The 19,734-nt window shown below is 34.5% G+C and overlaps 1 protein-coding gene across 2 annotated transcripts in view; it reads right to left on the bottom strand.

Moving 5' to 3' along the window:
- The window catches only part of fus (epithelial splicing regulatory protein fusilli), a 110,623-nt gene that overhangs the window by 7,430 nt on the left and 83,459 nt on the right, over positions 1 to 19,734 (bottom strand). Inside the window, exons 7-14 of one of the 2 annotated variants that reach the window (XM_076129426.1) lie at positions 15,126 to 15,236; positions 14,333 to 14,465; positions 13,875 to 14,012; positions 12,199 to 12,414; positions 7,396 to 7,563; positions 6,880 to 6,960; positions 6,437 to 6,553; positions 6,102 to 6,186 (exon numbers count right to left, since the gene is read on the bottom strand). In XM_076129426.1, the coding sequence (XP_075985541.1) occupies positions 6,102 to 6,186; positions 6,437 to 6,553; positions 6,880 to 6,960; positions 7,396 to 7,563; positions 12,199 to 12,414; positions 13,875 to 14,012; positions 14,333 to 14,465; positions 15,126 to 15,236 (1,049 nt within the window). Of the gene's footprint in view, positions 1 to 826; positions 6,187 to 6,436; positions 6,554 to 6,879; positions 6,961 to 7,395; positions 7,564 to 12,198; positions 12,415 to 13,874; positions 14,013 to 14,332; positions 14,466 to 15,125; positions 15,237 to 19,734 lie in introns of those variants that run through there. The other variant, XM_076129425.1, reaches the window with a different exon arrangement.

Here is a 19,734-nt window from a genome sequence, read left to right on the forward strand (position 1 = left end):
TTTGTTGATAATAATGTTTTTTTTACTGTTTAGTCGACTATGCCCCAAGATTAAATACCTATTATGACTGGAAGCTTGTGCTTTTTGTGTACGTTCGTTATATTTGACCTTGTTCGTGTCCCATGGGTTTATACAGTGTCTGTATCGAGACACAAGGGTAAAGCGGTTAGGAAGAGGAAATGATTGTGCTATGTATCTATTATTTCGTGAAGGAAAGTTATACGAGAGACATATATAGTTATAATTGTTTTTGTATCGTGAGACATTTAGTGTTCGAACATATACGTTATATGTGCATCCTGTGTTTTAGAAATTCTATATTTTAACTTGACGGCGCACGTAACTTATTGGCATAGTTCCTGATTAACTTCCAGCTTTTTTTGTACAAATAAAAATAAGACTTACCGAGGTTGGTATGCCCACACACCCTGAAGTATGTTAGTAAACATAAAAGACGATACTGTACTGTAGCGGAGACGTGAAGCGCTCGAGTGTTAGTGTATACCCTTCCTTCACAAATACCTGTTGCTCTCTATGCGACGAAGCCTCTATTACATTCAACAACGAACCTGATTTTCCCTCTCTTTCATCGTAACAAGGCACAAAAAGTTAATGATTCGATTTATTCTGGGCAATCGGAAAATTGTAGACATTAGATATATAATTAGTTATTAATCGACACCCAGAATAAACCAATGATATATGAATATAATGTGATGTTGATAGAATTAGAAAACTTAAAAAATCAGACCCATTGAAGACCAGACCTCAGAGATAGTACATATATAGAGACGATAGCACAACCACAAACCAGAGAAACTCGCAATTATAATCTAACATGTAAATTAACCTTTTATTTCTATGCAATACACTATAATTATCCAACTAAAATTATAATAAAAAACCATAATGATTCTAACAAGATGAGACATAAAAAACTCTGTAAAACGGAAAAAGTAACTTAGTTCTATTTAATAATGTATGATTTCATATTATTTTCTGGCTTTATATTTAATAAAACGTGTCGAAAAAGTTATTATTATAAAAAGTGTATAATAATATATTATAACTATGATCGAAACGCTTTTTGGCAGTTCATATTGTGACCCAGGACGTATCACTATATTATAATGAATGTATATTTATCTGATTGCCTCACACCACTTCCCCCAGTCACTACACAAGATATTTCGACAAGATTTTGTGCTTAAAACATACTTTAAACTCACAATTTATTGGCAAATAACCAAGTAACTTTACGAGGATCAAAATATCAATACATCTTCACAAATAATAATTTTAAAAACGTGTTTATATGAAATTATAATAATATATTGACTGTAAAACAATATATAATTTGATATAAAACAAAAAGTAGCACAAAACATTGTCGAAACACCCAACAAAACAATATCGTTTATTCCAAACGAGACAAGAATAAAGCAGAATCTTCAGAATAGCAGAAGAAGAAGAAAGCTGTGATAGAACTGCGTGTCAATGACTGGAGGAAACCATGACCCTTACCAAGACTCAACTTGAACTTTCAACCATGATACTATGAAGAGTTGATTTTACATTAAAATAGCAGGAACAAGGCGTCTCTCGGCGGCTGTTATAACAAATCCCAAACCGCCTTTTGTAATTGCATATATTTTAGTATTATTTCAACATAAATCACCCATTTACGAACCATAGTACCGAGATAAAGTTACAACCGTTTATCATTTGAAACAATAACATTCCTAAAACATGTTGTATCCGGCGGCTGTGCTTTGGAAAACTACGAAAGCTAATATCGGTCATATCGGTTTATATTTCCACCCGAGCCATGCAACCTCGTTCCTTATTGTAAGCGGTTCATGCTACACCCGTTCGTTTAGGAATCAACACAGAACTTTTAGAACATAATGATGTGCAACACTTACCGTACGCCGGATGGGTTTCATGCACATTTTCCATAACACAACCCGACGGATACACCAATAATACAACAGGTTTGTATAATAATCATTAATAAACACAATATTGCATTGTAAAATAGACTAATATGCAATTTCAACCATTTTTCATAAGTTATACGATCAACAGATGCATAGCTATGGTATGGAGGGATCGGGCCTTTTATTTATATTTCGGACAATTTATTTTATATTATTGTGTCTTGTATTTTAGGTGTAAAGGGCCCTAGTTTGTTTTAGTATGTGCTAGGGCCCCAGACTACTTAGCTTTTCCACTGACAAACTCCTCCTACAGTAAAACTACCTCCCGTCTTCTGAGTACATTTAACGGTAGTTTATCTATTCAATAACGTTTTTTTATATGAGTTTTTACGCTATTGAATAAATAAACTACCGTTAAATGTACCTCAAAAATCGGGGATAAAAGAAGACTAGCCCAAAAAATTGTTTATGAGAATGTGCATGAAAAATAGTTGTAATTGCAATAAGTAATTTTAGAGATGACAGAACAAAGATTAGCCATAACACCGTGTATTTGTGACTAAAGCCCCATAAACCTATAATTGTGAATATTGAGACAATGGCAACACCATATAAAATGACGTTAACTTTAAATTTCTATTGTTCCATTATACATCACCCGGTTGGAATATATATCCGAATATTATTATATATAATTAATTATATACCAGATTTTTTAGTATCTCTTAAGAAAAAAGACGTGGTATTATACCATTTTTTATAGAATGTAACGTTTACCAATTTTCAACTGGATATATTTTTTATATACAAATATATTTGGATATATATTCAAGGATATAATAGTAAATTATAATTTTAATTCGGACTACACTATGTGGTGTGAGGACAATGAAGTAAAGCTAGTGGATATAATAAGTGTTATTATTAGCTGAACGAACGTTTATATAACGGACTATATATTACGTCGGGGAAAAAGTCTTTTCGCATTATAGTATGTATGAACTTGTAATAAAATCTTCTCTCTACACAAAAAAAGCTTGATATTTGGGTACCTCACGAGCTCACTGAAAGAAACCTAATGAACCGTGTACTCATTTGTGATTCTGGAAGCCAAAGAGATTTTATAACAGGTTCATACATACTATAATGCGAAAAGATTTTTCCCCAACCTAATATAACGGACTATATATTATAGGAGAGGAGGAAACAGCGGCCGTCCTTACGGGGAAAAAGATATTTGGATATATTTTAAAGGGCAACTTTAAGTCTATAAGCGCAGATAATTTTGTATATATTTTTATAAGTACATTGATTTGTACATAACCAAAAAGTGATTTAAAATTCATATTTTTCTAGTGATTTTAATAGAAATCACACGGTTTTAAAAAGAGTTACTTCATAAAAACAATATTCAAAATATACAAAGCCAAAAAAGTGAGAAAAACCTCAAATCATCTTGCATATAATATAAGTAGTGCACAAAACACGTAATCAAACAAATATAAGCCAATTTCTCAACTTTCAGATAAGTCTCGGGTAACTAACTAGAGGCTATTATAATTAACAAAAACGAAATTTCGTTTGTTTTTTAGCATAATTCTATTCATTATAAAATGTCGTTCGAACTACGGTAAAATAATATAAGGCATGTTTAGCCGATGCAGCCTATTTCGTGTTCAAATAGAATAGAAAAAGGTCACAAACCACACCTTCAATATTAAACGAAATTTCGTTTTCACGAATTATAGTAGCTCTCAGCCGATAGATAACTTAACAGCTACACTGCTGTTAAAATTTCTACAGATATGTTAACCGGGACTTATCCAAAAGATGTGAAATTGGTGTTAAATATTATAACAAAGTGTAAACTAACCACGAAAAGTGTCACATTTATTGTACTCAATAAAAAACGTTAATGATTATATCTAATCATTTTAGTAGCTACACACGAAATTGTCTGATGAGCGAGGATTCTGCACATGTAATAATATATATGTATTTTTATTTAAATATTACATAACTATATGCTTATTAAAATGTTGGTAGAAATGTAAAGGATTGATTAATGCACGATTTCTATTTAAATAAATAAGACGTGCCGTGATTATAACATCTAGTTGTCAAAAATATCGTAGGCAATTAACTTTTCCAAATTTGACAGTTAAAATCGAATTATTATAATATAGTATAATAATAGAAAAGTTCTAAAATATCTATTGGTATGTTATATACTGTTAGGTATAGATACATAGCGCGCAGAATCCAAACTACGTAACATTAAGTACCTAACTTCAGACTTAAGATCAGCCTTCAATAACTTGGCAACACATTGTCTTTTCAAATGGAATGTTTATATTTAAAAAATCACAACAACTACTCATCACACGTCGGGTTGCCATTGCAAAAAATCAACAATACTATTTTACTGGGTTTTTTTCTTTGCTGATTCTTAAAATTAACTGCTGATTGGCTGCAGCGAAATATGAAATATTTATTTATTTATATTAAAAATGGCAACCCTATCATAAAACGTAAAATATAACGTACAAACTACTTGTCATTGATAAACAACCTCTGGTTCACTTATTCATAAATTAAAAATATGAAAATGAGAGTTCAACAATATTTAAAGTCAAGTAATAAATTCAACAAGTTTTAAGTAAGTTCTTAACCTATAAATATCGAGCTGCGTACAAACTGCCTTTCTAATGCTTAGTTTTAAACTTATTTTTGTAGTAAATTCATATTTTATCCTAAAATATCGTAGAAATCGCGAAGGCACTTCCTTTATTTGAGCTTATTGTCGAAATGTCATTATGTCTACCCTGTTTTTTGACGTAAGTTCGCATTTAAAAATACGCGGGTTTTTGCACGGTGTTGCTGATCAACAGAAATCACTCAGTTGCATAATTCATTGGAATATTTTTCAAGTATATGTAAGCGTTTTTCTCCGTAATAACTCGCTATACATACACGTTTAGTTATTGCACAATCACGCAAAAATTCGCGCCTTTCTAAATGCCTCGTAGAAAATGACGTTGACATTTTCGTTCGGAAATCAATCTTTGAATTCTTTACGTCATGTCTTGACTTCGAAAAGTCTGGAAATGTAATTTCAGTCAGTTATTCCTAACCCCTCAGGTACTTTTAGTAATAATGAGTTAGTAATTGTACTCTGTGGTGTTAGTTTCCAAGTTCCGTTAATCGCGTACCAAAGTACTAAGTTATATTACTAAACTAAGCTGCCAAATGTGCATCGTGCTTTCAATATGGCTGACAAACAGTTTTTTTTTTACTTATTGGCTTCTTTAGTTCAGACAAATGATTCTTGCCAGCCAACAGTCGGCCTATTTACTTTTTATAAAGATGTTGTTTATACATCCGTTACGTTTAAAAGATGTCTTTCATAATTTGGGTAGATTAGTTATTTGCTAGGTACGTTTTTAAAAGCTTTCAGCTACCTACATCATAATGAGCTTAAAATTTAGTTTTTATTATTCTAATGGAAAGGCTTTTTAAATTTAAAATTACAAGGCGTTATTTTTGTTTGAAAAATCTTGCTGTAGGCCTTGCAGACTCAGCATTTAAATTTTATTTTATCATGATCTAATGGAGTGATTTAAACGCCCGGGTAATACGGATAAGTAGGGAACATAGACAAAGTCGCGGGGAAGGGTGAGCTCATAGACCCTTGGAGCGCAGCGGCAGACAGGGCAGTTCCATAGCCAGCTGGCATCGCGGTCGGCAAGGCCGTCGGCAACGTGTTATAAGTCGATAACATAGGACTAGTATTCGCGTACGAAAATATAGGAGCAGAGGTCCCGTACGAAAACACCGGTAAAGACAAGGCCGGAGCCATTTGTGGGGGCATCGTGTACGGTCTTTTAGCAGGAGTCGCTTCAGCTTGAGAGAAGGCCCTTTCGTAAGATCTTTTAGTCGGCAGGACGGTCTGCTGCGGCAGGAGCTGCGGGAGGGGGTAGGCGGGCGTGGCGGGGGCGGGGGAGCGGACGGCCGCGTAGGTGGGGAGGAGGGGCACGAGGGGGGGGCGGAGGGAGGCTAGTAGAAGGTTCTCGTGCTGGCGCGCGAGGAGGCTTTGGTGCGCGATGTGTTGGGCGAGCAGGCGCGGCGCGGGCGCGGGCGGGGGGGGAGACATCAACGTACCGGGGGATAGCACCTTCGGGGACGTGGCCGGCGTCACGCCGCCGGTCAGCACCAGGTTCATGTCGTCGCCGCTGCACTGGAACACCTGCACGAGGGAATTATGTCAGTTACAAACAAATTAACGATATTAATAGCTCTGCACCCCAGGAACTATTTGAAGTTTTCAACAGGGCACAGGCATATTATATTTGATGTCTGCTTTCCAAAATTTGTTAATAAATTAAGAAATAGTTTGTTGCTTATGCTAAAAAACTTCACAAAAAGTTGTTCAACTGCCAGGCCGATGACGATAGTTAAGTCAAGACTAGCCATCTTTAATATACAAGTGTTCGTACCTCGATATACCGCTGTTTCTTGCCGAAGGTCATGTAGCGGTGATGTTTCTGCTGCGCACAGAGGAACGCGCTCGCTTCACTGTCCATCTGGATGAACGCCTCGCCGCTGGGGTGGCCCTGGAGACACACATACAATATATGTATATTAGAGGACTAACGAATCAAGAGAGGATGGGGTGGCTTAAAAGCTCTTTAATAGAGTAATTCCACGATGTTCACACGTCACCTGTTTTATTAATCACTGTATTAGGCTTTGAAATGCGAAAGATCAGAGATTTGGGAGCTGAGAAACTGAGCTGCATTTGGTCGCAAGGAAGCAGAAAGCATTTGGCGTTTTAAATACATAAACTTGGCACAAAACAGAACAATACCGCCAAACACCAGCCTATTCTTCGAATAGAAGAAAGTGGGTGAATTTATGTTTAACAGTAATGATTACTAACCTGAGCATTGTATACCATGTGCACTCCTTGCACTACGATATTCTTGGCGAACTCATCCAGGAAGGTCAGGATATGCTCAACCTAGAACAATTACAATTAAAACTGAGTTTCAAAGCTGAAATATATTCGTCATCGACCGTCCATTGGTTTGCCATCTCTAAAACAGCTTTGCATGTTCAATAATTTTTGAAGCAGTTTTTAAAGTAATGCAAATATACAATGCTGTCTCAGAGCGGTTTGAATCCGCTCTTAGACAGCATTGTAGAGTTAAGGAATAAGAGAGAAGGGCTTTTCTGTCTTTCGTACTACTAACTCACTACTCGTACCCAGTTGTGGGATAGTAAATGGCCAATATATTCAGGACCCGGAGAATATTAGCAGAGCAGCAAATTTCCCAGAAATTTTCGAAACTCTCGCACTGCTGTCATATATGTTCTATGTATGATGCTTCATCGCGCATCTTCCAGTTTAAGCCCTAAAAATTTTAACTCCTTAAAAAATCTATGTATCACTTACTTGAGCTTCATAAGGCAGGCCCCTCAACCGGACGCAGTCCTTAGCAGTTCCAGAGGTGATGACGTGCTGAGGGACCAGCGCGACTGGCAGCAGACCCTCGGCCGGAGTGGGAGCCGTCGATGGCGTGCTAGACTGACTCGTGCGGGTCTCTAGAGACCTGTTCAGGACCTGGAAATTGGTTAAAGTTTTAGAAAAATGTGGAGATGACGAGGGATGTATTTTGGTTATTTCTTCGCAGCTTTCCAGATATATGTCAGCTTAGCCTTTCTTACACCTATGATGGAGATGGCTTCCAGTCTTAACAGCTCAATACCAGTGTTTTACATGGAGCGACTGCCTATCTGACTTCCACAACCCAGTTACCTGGGTTATAACGCGATACCCCTCGGTAAGACTGGTTGTCAGGCTTTCCAGTTTATGGATTATAAATTAAGTTGTACAGTTTAAATAGTAATCCAATTTATTTTTATACGAATTTATTTGCACCACTGATATGTATTATTACATAGAAAATTGTATTTAAAATATTGTACCCTCTTATTTCATAGGCAAGATTATTTGAAAACGGTATCATGTGAATATCTTCTTAAATATACCGGTAAATGATTTAACATAAAAAATATGTTAAATCATTGATTTTTGAATGAATTTTTATCATAACTTTCACAAATGACAATATTTTGTGTCACACTTTAGGTACTATAATTAATAAAATCATGCTGATTGCACTTAAGGTAAATGACCTTTATAAACCCTTCGTAATCTATACTTTCAGATTGCAATAATAACATAAGTAGGTATATTATCATATCAATGAATGGACAAAATTTAGCAATAATAACAAAGCTTTAGCATACTATATTGATGAATGGACAAAAATTTTATAACATAGTCATGTCACAATAGGTGATATTTTTTGCCGATACAAATGTTTTCGTTCAAAGACACTGGAAATACAGTGAAAATAAAACAAACGCTTATGAATTACCCGTAATGAGCGACGATGGCATTAAATTAAGTTTTATTGGAGGATAAACTAATTAGATTGCAAAATTGACTTATTTTTAATTTATAGACCGTATCGGTACATTCCACTTACCTACTTATATTCCTATTTTGTCTATAAGGTTATTGGGTTATAACTAAACGCGTCATGGTTATATGGAACCCAAAAAGCTTCTATAATAAGTCTATGGTTTTATCCAGAGAACATAAAAAAATATTTAAAAAATGAATTTTATGAAGTAAGACTATGGTTGTTGTTATTTTAAAGGTATAATTTAAATATCGATATGATGAAATAATAATAACAGCTAATAAATAAATTATTCTTAGGTATTAACTAGTGAATGCAATCCCGATCTCGCGGGATCCCGATCTCGCGAGATCCCGTGTATTTTTTCGGGATCAATCCCGAAGCATAATATGACGAGATCCCGTTCGGGATTGTCGGAGAGGGCATTTTCAGCAGCTGGCTACATTGCAATAGACTTAAGATGCCGATTAGAAGCTCGTACTATTGATACACTTTGTATTTTAAGAGGCTACTTTCAAAATGCCATGTGATTACTTTTTATTTTGATCTCCTGGAGCTACACCTACTTTTTTGATTATGTTCATGTTATTACACCTGTTAATTATGTTACGTTGTTAGTAATATTCAAAAATAAGGGCTTTTATTTTCTTTCAAATAATCATTTATTGCATTCACCACACTATCACACACATATTACATTAAACAAGCCGTTCGAATTGTATTATTTTTACTAACTAGACGGGATCCCGAAAATCTCGGGATCCCGCGGGATTGATATTTCTGATCGCGAGGGATCTCGAGTTGACGATCTCGAGTCGGGATTGCATTCCCTAGTATTAACAAAATAACCTAAAAAAAATACATTATTTACATTATTAACATATTTTTACAAGTAAAACACATTCAAATTGTCACAGACAAACGGAACACATACACAAACATTCGATCCAAAACAAAAATTGTCGCAGAAACAAAAAAAAAACATTAAAAAAAGTATTTCTAAAAGCAATACATCCTTCTTAATCGAATTTATACCTTATTTCTTACAATAGAAAGTTTAAAACTGCTAAACATAAGTGAATAGCGTTGTACGAAACCGATTCTCTTATCGCAAAAGGTTGGTTGATATAGGCATAGCAAATTATACGTGCATTCTGATAACTAGGCATACTTACCAACAGTCACTGGCTGGCTAAGACATAAAATAATACCAGTTAGGTTTTGACACTTAGAAATAACCATATTTGGGGCAGAAAATACTGTTTTGATAGTAAATTGTTTATTATGGTGAGATGAAGATGTGTTTAAACTATATTTTGAGGTATTATAGACGTAAAACCGTATTTTATATCTTAATATTTTAATAAATTGTATGTTATGTATAATGTGAAATATAAAAAACTTGCGTTGTTTGTGAGTGACACTAACTATTATAATTTAATTCTAGGTTAATCAAGATACCTTCATAACTGCAAAATGTAAAGAATTCTATCGGAGTCTTTTAGCGATTGTTTTTAACAGAAATAAATATTATGTAGAGTAAAACAATCTAATTATATTTAGTAAGTTCGTCAGACTAAGTAAGACAGATAATAAAAAAATAATAGGCACATATTTTTTCGAACAAGTTAAATAAGTATGTCTTAGTTAAACCGTTTTAGCGTTTTAAAATTCGGGTAGTTGCATCAAAACGCAGAACAAATACTGAAATACTGTAAAAAATAAAAGTAAGTCATCATCTTTTGTTGCCGTTGGCTACAAAAATTAAATTAACACTACGATTGATAAAGAACGTTGATAAAGAAATGGTCAGACAGCCGCCATTTTGAAATGACTCAACATTATGCCAAAATGTTGAACGAACAAAACTATCCTACTAATATTATAAATGCGAAAGTTTGTGAAAAAGGCTGGATGTTTATAACTCTTTGACGTAAAAACTACTAAACAGATTTCAATAAAATTTGGTACACTGATAGCTTATAACCCGGATTAACACATAGGTTACTTTTTACCCCCAAAAATCATTTCGGTAGAAGCTAGTATAAAATATCTATACTTATATTATAAAATTGTAGAGCTTTTTTTGACTATCTCAGAAACTACTAGTGCGAACCGAAAAAATATTTTACTGTCGGATAGCCTATTTATTGAGGAAGGCTATAGGCTATATAACATCACGGTACGACCAATAGGAGCACAGTACCAGTAAAAAATGTTACAAAAATGGTGAAAATTCACCCATACTCTCTTATGTGACGCAAGCGAAGTTACGCAGGTCAGCTAGTCTTTCAATATGGCGCCAAGAGAGTCAAAGTTACTCATAACACTGTAAGACAATGTAGCGTTGTCTTTGGTCATCAATATTTACGATAACAACACGTACGATGCTGTTATAATAATATGTTATTGCACAATGGTAAGCTTCGGGGAACTCCGTAACGAATAAAAGAAACAAATCACGCCTTTTAAATACGGGTAGGACGTACCAGCCGTAAGAACGTCATTTGCTAAAAATTCTATATAATTGTTTTGCTTTATTTACTTTCGTACATCTTTTCATACAGGGCTGCCAGTTATGAGTACTACTCAGCTGACCTTTTTGAAGAATTATTAATATGATTTATAGGTCTCTCAAAATAAAAGATTTCAAAAGATATCAGCTTACGATGTTACGAGCAGTGTAACTGAAACATAGACAGTAACGTCACAAGTTCGATTTACTATCGAAAAAACGACTTCATTAATTATAAAACACGATAAAGTCAAAATATACTAAAAGGAATTTCATGCAGTTTGCACAACTAGTGAGGTTTGTTACCAACAGTTCGCACAATTTGCTAGGAACATATAAGAAACCTGGGCCAGCGGGTTGCTACTTCTAATGAAAACTAGGTACGATATCACTTTTAGGAATCGAACCCTAGACCTCGTGAAGAGCATTCGTATATTCAACCAAATAGTCAGTCAGATCATAAATACAGTTTTTAGGCAAAATTATACGATTATCCTTCTAAAATACGTATTTTTTATAAGAGTATGATATTTTAAATCTAACGGTGAAATGTATTACTTGTCAAGATCAATAAAACTTATTATCTCCTTCCCATAGCAATAAACTATGATATAACAACAATTCTATTAAAAGCGACCAGTGGAAAATCTCAGCTTGTATATAATGTACATATCTTGTATCTTGTATCAATGTATTAGTAGCAAAGGTTGAGAGATAGCGGGGCCCACGTGACCACGCTGTTTGTGACCTCTCCCATCCATCGACATTAGAATTAGTTTGGAATATATTCCCGTTTGGGGTCTATTTTTCCCACATCATTAGATAATTTTTCGTAGCGTAGATAGCATTTTGTTAATTCTGTACCACGTGTTTTTATTAGAAATTCAAGAAATTGGTGTTCTTAATGTATCTACCTCTTTCGATAATAATATAACTTAAGACAGGATAAAAGATTCTTCCTCTCTAGGGTATTACTGCTTGTTGACTAATAAAAACAATGAAATATAATAAAAAAGAAACAACAAAACAATCCCCCAAACTCCTAGTTCACTGGGTCTTATGCCGGTTTCTGAGGCACATTTAGCGGTAGTTTATCAAACTGTCATTTTTATATGAGCTTAAACGCTATTGAATAGATAAACTACCGAATGTACCTTTGAAACCGGGGATAAGACGAACCGACTATCATATACCTACAAAAAAAGGCCCACAAATCAAAGAAAATAACTATTTATATAGACTATATGCTTACCTGTTGGACTTCAGCCGTGGTAGACCGGAACAGCTCAATGTACCTCGCACCGATAGACTTGCGGTGTCGAGAGAGGGCCTTGGGCGCGTCCTCCTCTTTCGCGAAGAGTACGAAGGCGTCTCCCGTGGCGCGGCCGTCTGCTCGCCTCACGAACAGCACGCCTTCAGCACCGTCGAGTACTTGGACTGGGTTGTCGCCCGTTGAGAAGAAGTCCAGCTGCAAAGGGAATATTACATTTAAAAACCTTGGACTCAAAGCCTGATATCTCCCTCAATTTAGGTGGAGACCCTCGCCAAGAAGTCAAGTGGGACTAATGTGTAAAAATATAAATATCATTGGACAACTCACACACAGCTATCTGATTCCAAACTAAGCAGAGCTTGTACTATGGTAACCAAATAACTGATAAACATACTTAGGCATATACTTAAAAAATAACCTTATTTTTGCTACGATTATAATTATGTTTTATCGATTAATATAACTGATGTGTAATTCATTGTCAGACACGGTGACCCCTGAAATAAAAACGGGATAGGTCCCGAGTCCTGATCTTGCTTGGTTAGTGACCATAAAATTAATCAAACCGCTGGGAAATCGTGGTAAGATAAATATCATCTACACTGAGTTTTGATTAGAATATTTCTGAATACCAATCCGTGGTTGCCGGTAGCTTTAGGACAGTCTAGGTATTAAGTAAAAATTAGCGGCCAGCCCTAGCTACGACGAGACAGTCTATTTGAAGGAACATGAAATAATTTAGCGATACCCTAGATTTCCCCCGAATAGCTTGATGTAGTAGACTCTAATTTTCCATCCTTTTAGTAAAAAAGTTGTTAAGTTATTGATTTTTTTGACTTAATGTTTTTATTTCTAAAATAAATGGAAACCTAAGCGCCATCATTAAACAAGTAAGTTCAAGTATACATAGCGACATTGGTCAGTAATCTTAGGTTAGATGTAAATCAGCTAATCAGTGAGACTTCACCCTAAGGTTAGGGGCATGTACACAGCTGATGAGATAAGAACATCGCGCTACTATTGGCTGCCTACGACTATTACGTAGTTAGAAATAATGTAAGTGATTTCTTAGGTCTTTGTCTAAAATTTTCTATTCCGATGTTGTGAGGGTAAGTTTCACAGTTTATGAATAAGTGACTGATAATCTATCTGCTAAATTAAGTGACGGAAAGTGTATGAATAGGTACAACTGTCAAAATTCCATTTGGAAAATATTTAGGGTGAAATTGAGTCTTACTATCGTAACTTTATCATTATAAAAATGACAGTCACGCGAACTTGAAAGTCATTTTTTTATTGTAGAATTCTATTAATCTTTTTTTACTCAACACACAAATTGGTCTATTCTGCAGCTCAATTCTCTACTGCTATCGCCTACCGACAACCGGCTTGTCATTGAGAAATTTTGTATGAAAATGTGATCAGCGCCTCCGACGGAGGGCGTAGGAATTATTTTGCCAGTACATTCTAAATGTCAAACTTTCGATACTCGACAGTACCGACTAAACAGACCGCGCTACGGTTCTATCGTGGTAAACTTAGTGTCAAAGATGTTCAAGCCATCCAAGAGGCCTTTGACATGGCTTCACAAATTGGTTAAGGAAAGAAAATATGGGCGAAAAATCCCTTAGTATTAATTAGACAAGGTTACTTACAACTTGCTGCGGCGTGGCGTCGTAAGGCAGACCTCTCATCCTCACGATGACCTGCGCGCCGCGGGACAGGAACGCCGCAGCCTCGCATGTCGCTCCTCCGGCCACTGAGAGGAAGTCTTCTCCACTTGCACGGTACACCTGCACCAGGAAGTACATGTTAGAATGAAAGAATGTATCAGAAGTTTAAGAAAGGCAAAATCAGTTTGCAATTGCTTTAAGTTTGGTGAAAACGTGATGCTGAAGAACCGATTTTAAAAGCTGGGTGTTTAGTTCGCGACAGTTGACGCTAATTAATTTTAGATCCTGTGAAGTTCTTTATAAAATAACAGTAACTCATAAAATTAGGGTACTAAGTATTAATCAAGCAGTTCTTAGAGAGACAAGAACCTCTATCTAACACAGAAACTGGTGCTTCTAACAAACGTATGGCTATATAATGTTAAATAATGTTTATTTACCTCAATGTACCGCGATCCTATATGATGCTTGTGTCGTTTGAGCGCCATGTCTCTGTGTTCCTGCGACACGAACCGCACCAGGGCCTCGCCGTTGCGTCTACCTTGTGGCGACAGGCACAGAGCTACGCCACCCCTGAACAAAAACACTAAGTTAAACACTATTCATGGGGTTTTTTTTGATGGGAGTAGAGAGTAGGAGACGTGCATGGACTTGCAATGACAATGAAAAAATGTCCGGGTCTGGACTTTTAAAAATTGTTTAATAATCTTTTTTGCGGCAGAGAACCCTCGTACTACTACTGCTGTGCTAGTTTATTAAACACAATATATATTAGTCTTGTGAAGTGACGACTTTCATAAACAAAGAAAAATATCGGACACCAATTACGACTAAACCCAAAACCAATACTGGGTAAGCTGGTGAACTAAACGTAATGTAGTTTTCCTGAGTAAATTCAGTGGTCGCAAAAGTCATTGAAATAGAATAGGTATCCGTCTCTAAATTTCTTCCATGAAAACTCTAACGTATTTAGGTATTTATCTTTACCTAGGTATTCAAAAACATTGGGATCGGTGGATAATTTTTCTCAAATTCCATATTATGTGATCAAGTTTTGTTCATCCTTTGTGGACAAATAAAATACGAACGTTTTGCACTATTTTAAAAATTATTGTGGGATTTAAAAGGCTTCAATAATTTTACATCTACTTTTTTTTTAACTGATTCATTTTTATTATAATTTAGTATTTTTCTTTTGCATGCAGTTAGATTTAAATTGAATCGTGTACTTACTTGGCAACATTGAGACCTCTAAAGAACTTGGCAATGTCCTGATCAGAAGACTGCCACGGAAGACCTCGTGCTCTCACTATACAGTTGCCGTCTATCTCATCGTCTTTTGAGCTGTAACAATACAAAATAACACGTTAAATACATTGAAAATATATAATACGAACCTTATTCATAAACACATTATAAACCTATTTTAGTTAAAAAGCTACTATAATGTGTTTTCTCTTTTTCATTTCGCTAAGGAGTGAAAGAAACAAAACACTTTATAAGCCTTTCATAACTTCATATATTTTTATGAATAAGAGGGTACGTAATAATAAACAGTAGAGAATTTAGGGACAGGGTTTATGCCCGCTTTCTGAAGTACATTTAGTGGTAGTTTATCTATTCAATAGCGTTTTTTTGTATGAGTTTTGACGCTATTGAATAGCTAAACTACCGTTAAACGTTATTCAGAAACCGGGGGTTAAACATGACTGTTTGAATAGATAAACTATCGCTAAATGTGCCTCAGAAACCGGGCATTAGGGATTATACTGATAATTTTAAGTTTAAATAATCAAATTAAAACACATAATTGTATTAGACATGGTGGGTGGTATTGTAATTCTACACGGGTTATAAACCGAAACAGTAATAAAAAATCTACATGAAGTTCCGACGATATTTTCAAAAGTCGTCATAAGATAACAAGACCTTTGACTTTTGGATATGAAACCAAATCAATCACAACTTAAGTCAAAATTGTTTATCAAAACGGCGAAGTTTAGACCTTATATTTGTGATAAATGGTCAACCTAGTGACAAAGCTGTTTAAGGTGGTGGAAAGGCTTTATAATAATGGCGTTAATCCATGTCAGTTTGACATGGCTTAAAGGCATTATAACGATAAAATTTAATGTGACACCAACTAAGGCTTTTAGAAAATCTTCTAAAATTTTCAACCTCAAATACCACTAGCTTGACCGTCGTATTAAAAAAATATATGAAAATACAATCAAAGATACAGGTACTTATGATGTATGTATGTTTGTATGTCCCGTTGATCGTTCAATGGCAGCCAGGTATGTTATAGCGTTTTCCACAGTTGAGATCAATCAACGCTATTCAAACACCGTTTACGCCTATTATAATATTATGGAAAAAATAATAAACGTAGATCCATACAATTACAATTACACGGTAAAACATCCTGTTTAGTTTTCTAACGGAACGACATATTTACCTATAAAGTGTAAACAAAGGTCAGTATTTATGTTTAGGTTTGTTTTTCAAAACATGTATTTATGGATTTCTTAAATATCAATTGTTTTTTTTACCCTTATTGCAAATAAAAGGGATTTATATCAGGTTGACGTGCCTGTATAATAATATGTTTAAGGCATCGTTACTCCACCTAAAATAAATGAATCTTTAGTGGCAGTGGCGTACATTCAACTTGGGTTACTTTGAATTATTTGGGTAACATTGAACGTGGGAATTTGAACTAGTTTCGATAATTTTTTCATATGAAACCAACACAATTGATAAAAGTTAGCAAAACTAAAATGAATCTTTATCAATTGTGTTGGTTTCATATGAAAAAATAATCGAAACTAGTTCAAATTCCCACGTTCAATGTTACCCAAATGATTCAAAGTTACCCAAGTTGACTGTATCTCCGGTATAACTAGATTTAAGTATTTTGAGTTAAAGCACTATTGTATTATTAGTGCGATATATCTTCAAACTAAACTATATTTCTTCACGGAAGTCCTTCATTTCTCAAACATAGTAGCTCTTATAACAAGCAACAAAACAATAGCGACAATCAGGCACGGCGTCAACGTGCGAGAGTTCAGAATGAATCGTAAAACTTTATCGTTTTCATGTTATAAAGAAATACTGTTGGTATATAAAGTGGAGAAATTGTATCGCACATTTTGAGAAGAATTTTCTATAATCTAATTTGTGTATTTTAAATAAATTGTAAGTGATAATATCCCCAAACGGTGTCCGGGTGTATCCGAAAGTATGAAATTTTCGTTGTTTTCACTTAATTTGTAACTTAATGATTGCTATAGTAATGTACTTATTATATAGTGATTTTAAAGCCAAACTTCACCTAAATAATTTATAGCCAAACTTAATAGTTCTCATGCCGGTAAAAACCAAAGAAGGCATATATTAATTAACAAAGCGTAAACACTTAAAAGTAAAATAAAACGTGGGTGCTTCTCTATGTAACGTCAAAATAAATTTCATAAGTAAGTTTCAGTACAATACTAATGTCTTATCATTATTATTGGATACCAGTTGTTTTAATTACAACATTATTGATAATGTACTATTAATTCAATTCTGTAATGATTAAATGACTGACAGGGAGCAAAGCAAGGCTTGCTCAAAACTAACCCGAAACGACTATTCACAAAGAAAAGTTTTAAAAGAAGAAATTGACTATTCACAAAAAAATGTTTGAAAGAAGAAATTGAATCAGATACTGAACCTACGACCTCCGCAACGATAAGGGTGACAGAGAACTAATATTTGTTCCCAAAGATAGTTTTTTCGACTCTGATTGAATTTTTTACCCGCCGTTTTAAAGTCCCACGGCATGATTAATCTTATCGCGGGAATTATCGTCTCTTAGCAAAAGGAAAAATAGAGATTTGTGTGAAATATTTGTTATGTCACTTTATATTAAATGCACTATGGCATTTGATACCATAAATAAATAATGTATCTATGCTAGTTTTCCTTCCTCTAATACTTTGATTTAGAAAAACCTTATTTTTACTAGGTATGGTTCTTATGACAGATAAATATTGATAAACCACAGACACAAAAAACCATTTGAGGCATTTCCACGTACATTAATAACTTGGGATTAAAGACTTTATTACATCATTCAGTTCGTACTCAGCTTGCTGTTTTATTATCTTAAGAGCATAATGCAACTATTTTTTAAAACTTTAACATGATAAATTTATTAAAAAATTGCATATTTTATTTTTAACAATGATTAAAGCTGGCTTACTTTTTTATCAGCTTAGAGTAAGGGTAGTAACGATTTGAGAAAGAAGGTGTGTGAATTACGCTCTTCCAAAAAACTAACAAAGTTTTATTCTAAAGACATGTCACTTTTCGAGCAATCTATATATAATGCCTTTCTGACAAAATACTCATACAATATTTCTGTCAAACAAAAACCAAAAAGTAATTTTAAAACTATTAAAAAAAAATATATATATATATATTTGTAAGTATATGTAGTGTAAAATAAGTCTATTGTTGCTGTATAAAATATAAAATGTCATAGTAACTATACACCAAAAATGAAATAAAATTAAGAAAAAATTTCTTTGGTTTGATGGCGAAAAAGGGGCGGAGTGCCCCGATTTATTCTCAAAATAATTTGTTAAGATAAAAATAAATCGGGGTCCTCAGGAACGGGGGCCTCGGGGATCGGAGTACTCAGGGAATAACCCCGTGAAAGGCCACCAAACCATGTACCACGTTTATGTAGGTATGTTTGTAACAAATCTCCGTATAGTAAACTTTCCATTGAAGTCTTAATAGTCTTGTTGATCAGTACAATTTGTCGATACCACTATCAAACGATATTTCTAACGTTTATCAGTGTTAACTTAAACAACAACATGTCCGACGGTTCATATAACATACTTATTAATAAATATCTGTTGACTTTATCGAAGGTTTTATAGAGTCTAAATATGACCTTAATATTGCCTCGCTAAGAAAAGACTGGAATCTAAAAAGTTTGAAAATTTTGTACAATAGTTACCTACCTTATTAAGTGTTTTGAAAATAATTTCGATGGAGAATTAATAAAGTTTGAAATCCACTATTCAAATTAATTACATAAAGATGACGGTTACACCATTTTTAGGAGCGAAAATTATTCCTTTTCCATTCCATCCCCAATACATAAAACGAAATCTTATTACTAAGTTAATTGTAGCTTTAAGCGTTTAAAAAGGGATTCTTTATTCCTATACAAATGATTTAATAAATCTGAATTGATTCAGTGATATTGAAAATACGAATTGATTCTATTTTCCTAGCCGTCTGTTCAGTTCTATGAGAAACTACAATAAAACCTACCCATTGAATTACAATAAAGATAACACTTTATATTATACAATAACATGACCGGTGCGAGTCCTCCCACAGTCACAATACGGGTCGTTTTATCAAAACATTACGGACAATGCGTTGGAACATCGTCGACCATTGTGCAAAGGGTGTATATGTATTGTTTTTTTTATGATGAGTTAATGATTGTGGGGTAACTTAACCATGTTATGGTTTAGGTCTTCAGTACCAATAGAAATCTAGCTCTAGTCCGCCATTCTTGGGAACTACCGGCCTGGCGCGGTGGTTCAGGTCGCCACGCCGCTACCATTGCGTCAGGAGGTCGCATATTCTATTTCGACATGGAACATATATTTGTGTGATCCACAAATAATTGTTTCGGGACTGATTGTACTTTGTGTCCGTTGTTTGTAGGTTTGTAAAAGTTCCCGCGACAAAATGCAATACTTAGTGCGGGAGTTGTCTTTTAAAAGAGAGTTGTGTTTAAAAAAAAGAAAGAATAAGCCGCATA

Source organism: Anticarsia gemmatalis, chromosome 22, assembly GCF_050436995.1.
Source record: "Anticarsia gemmatalis isolate Benzon Research Colony breed Stoneville strain chromosome 22, ilAntGemm2 primary, whole genome shotgun sequence".
NCBI classification, from domain to species: domain Eukaryota; kingdom Metazoa; phylum Arthropoda; class Insecta; order Lepidoptera; family Erebidae; genus Anticarsia; species Anticarsia gemmatalis.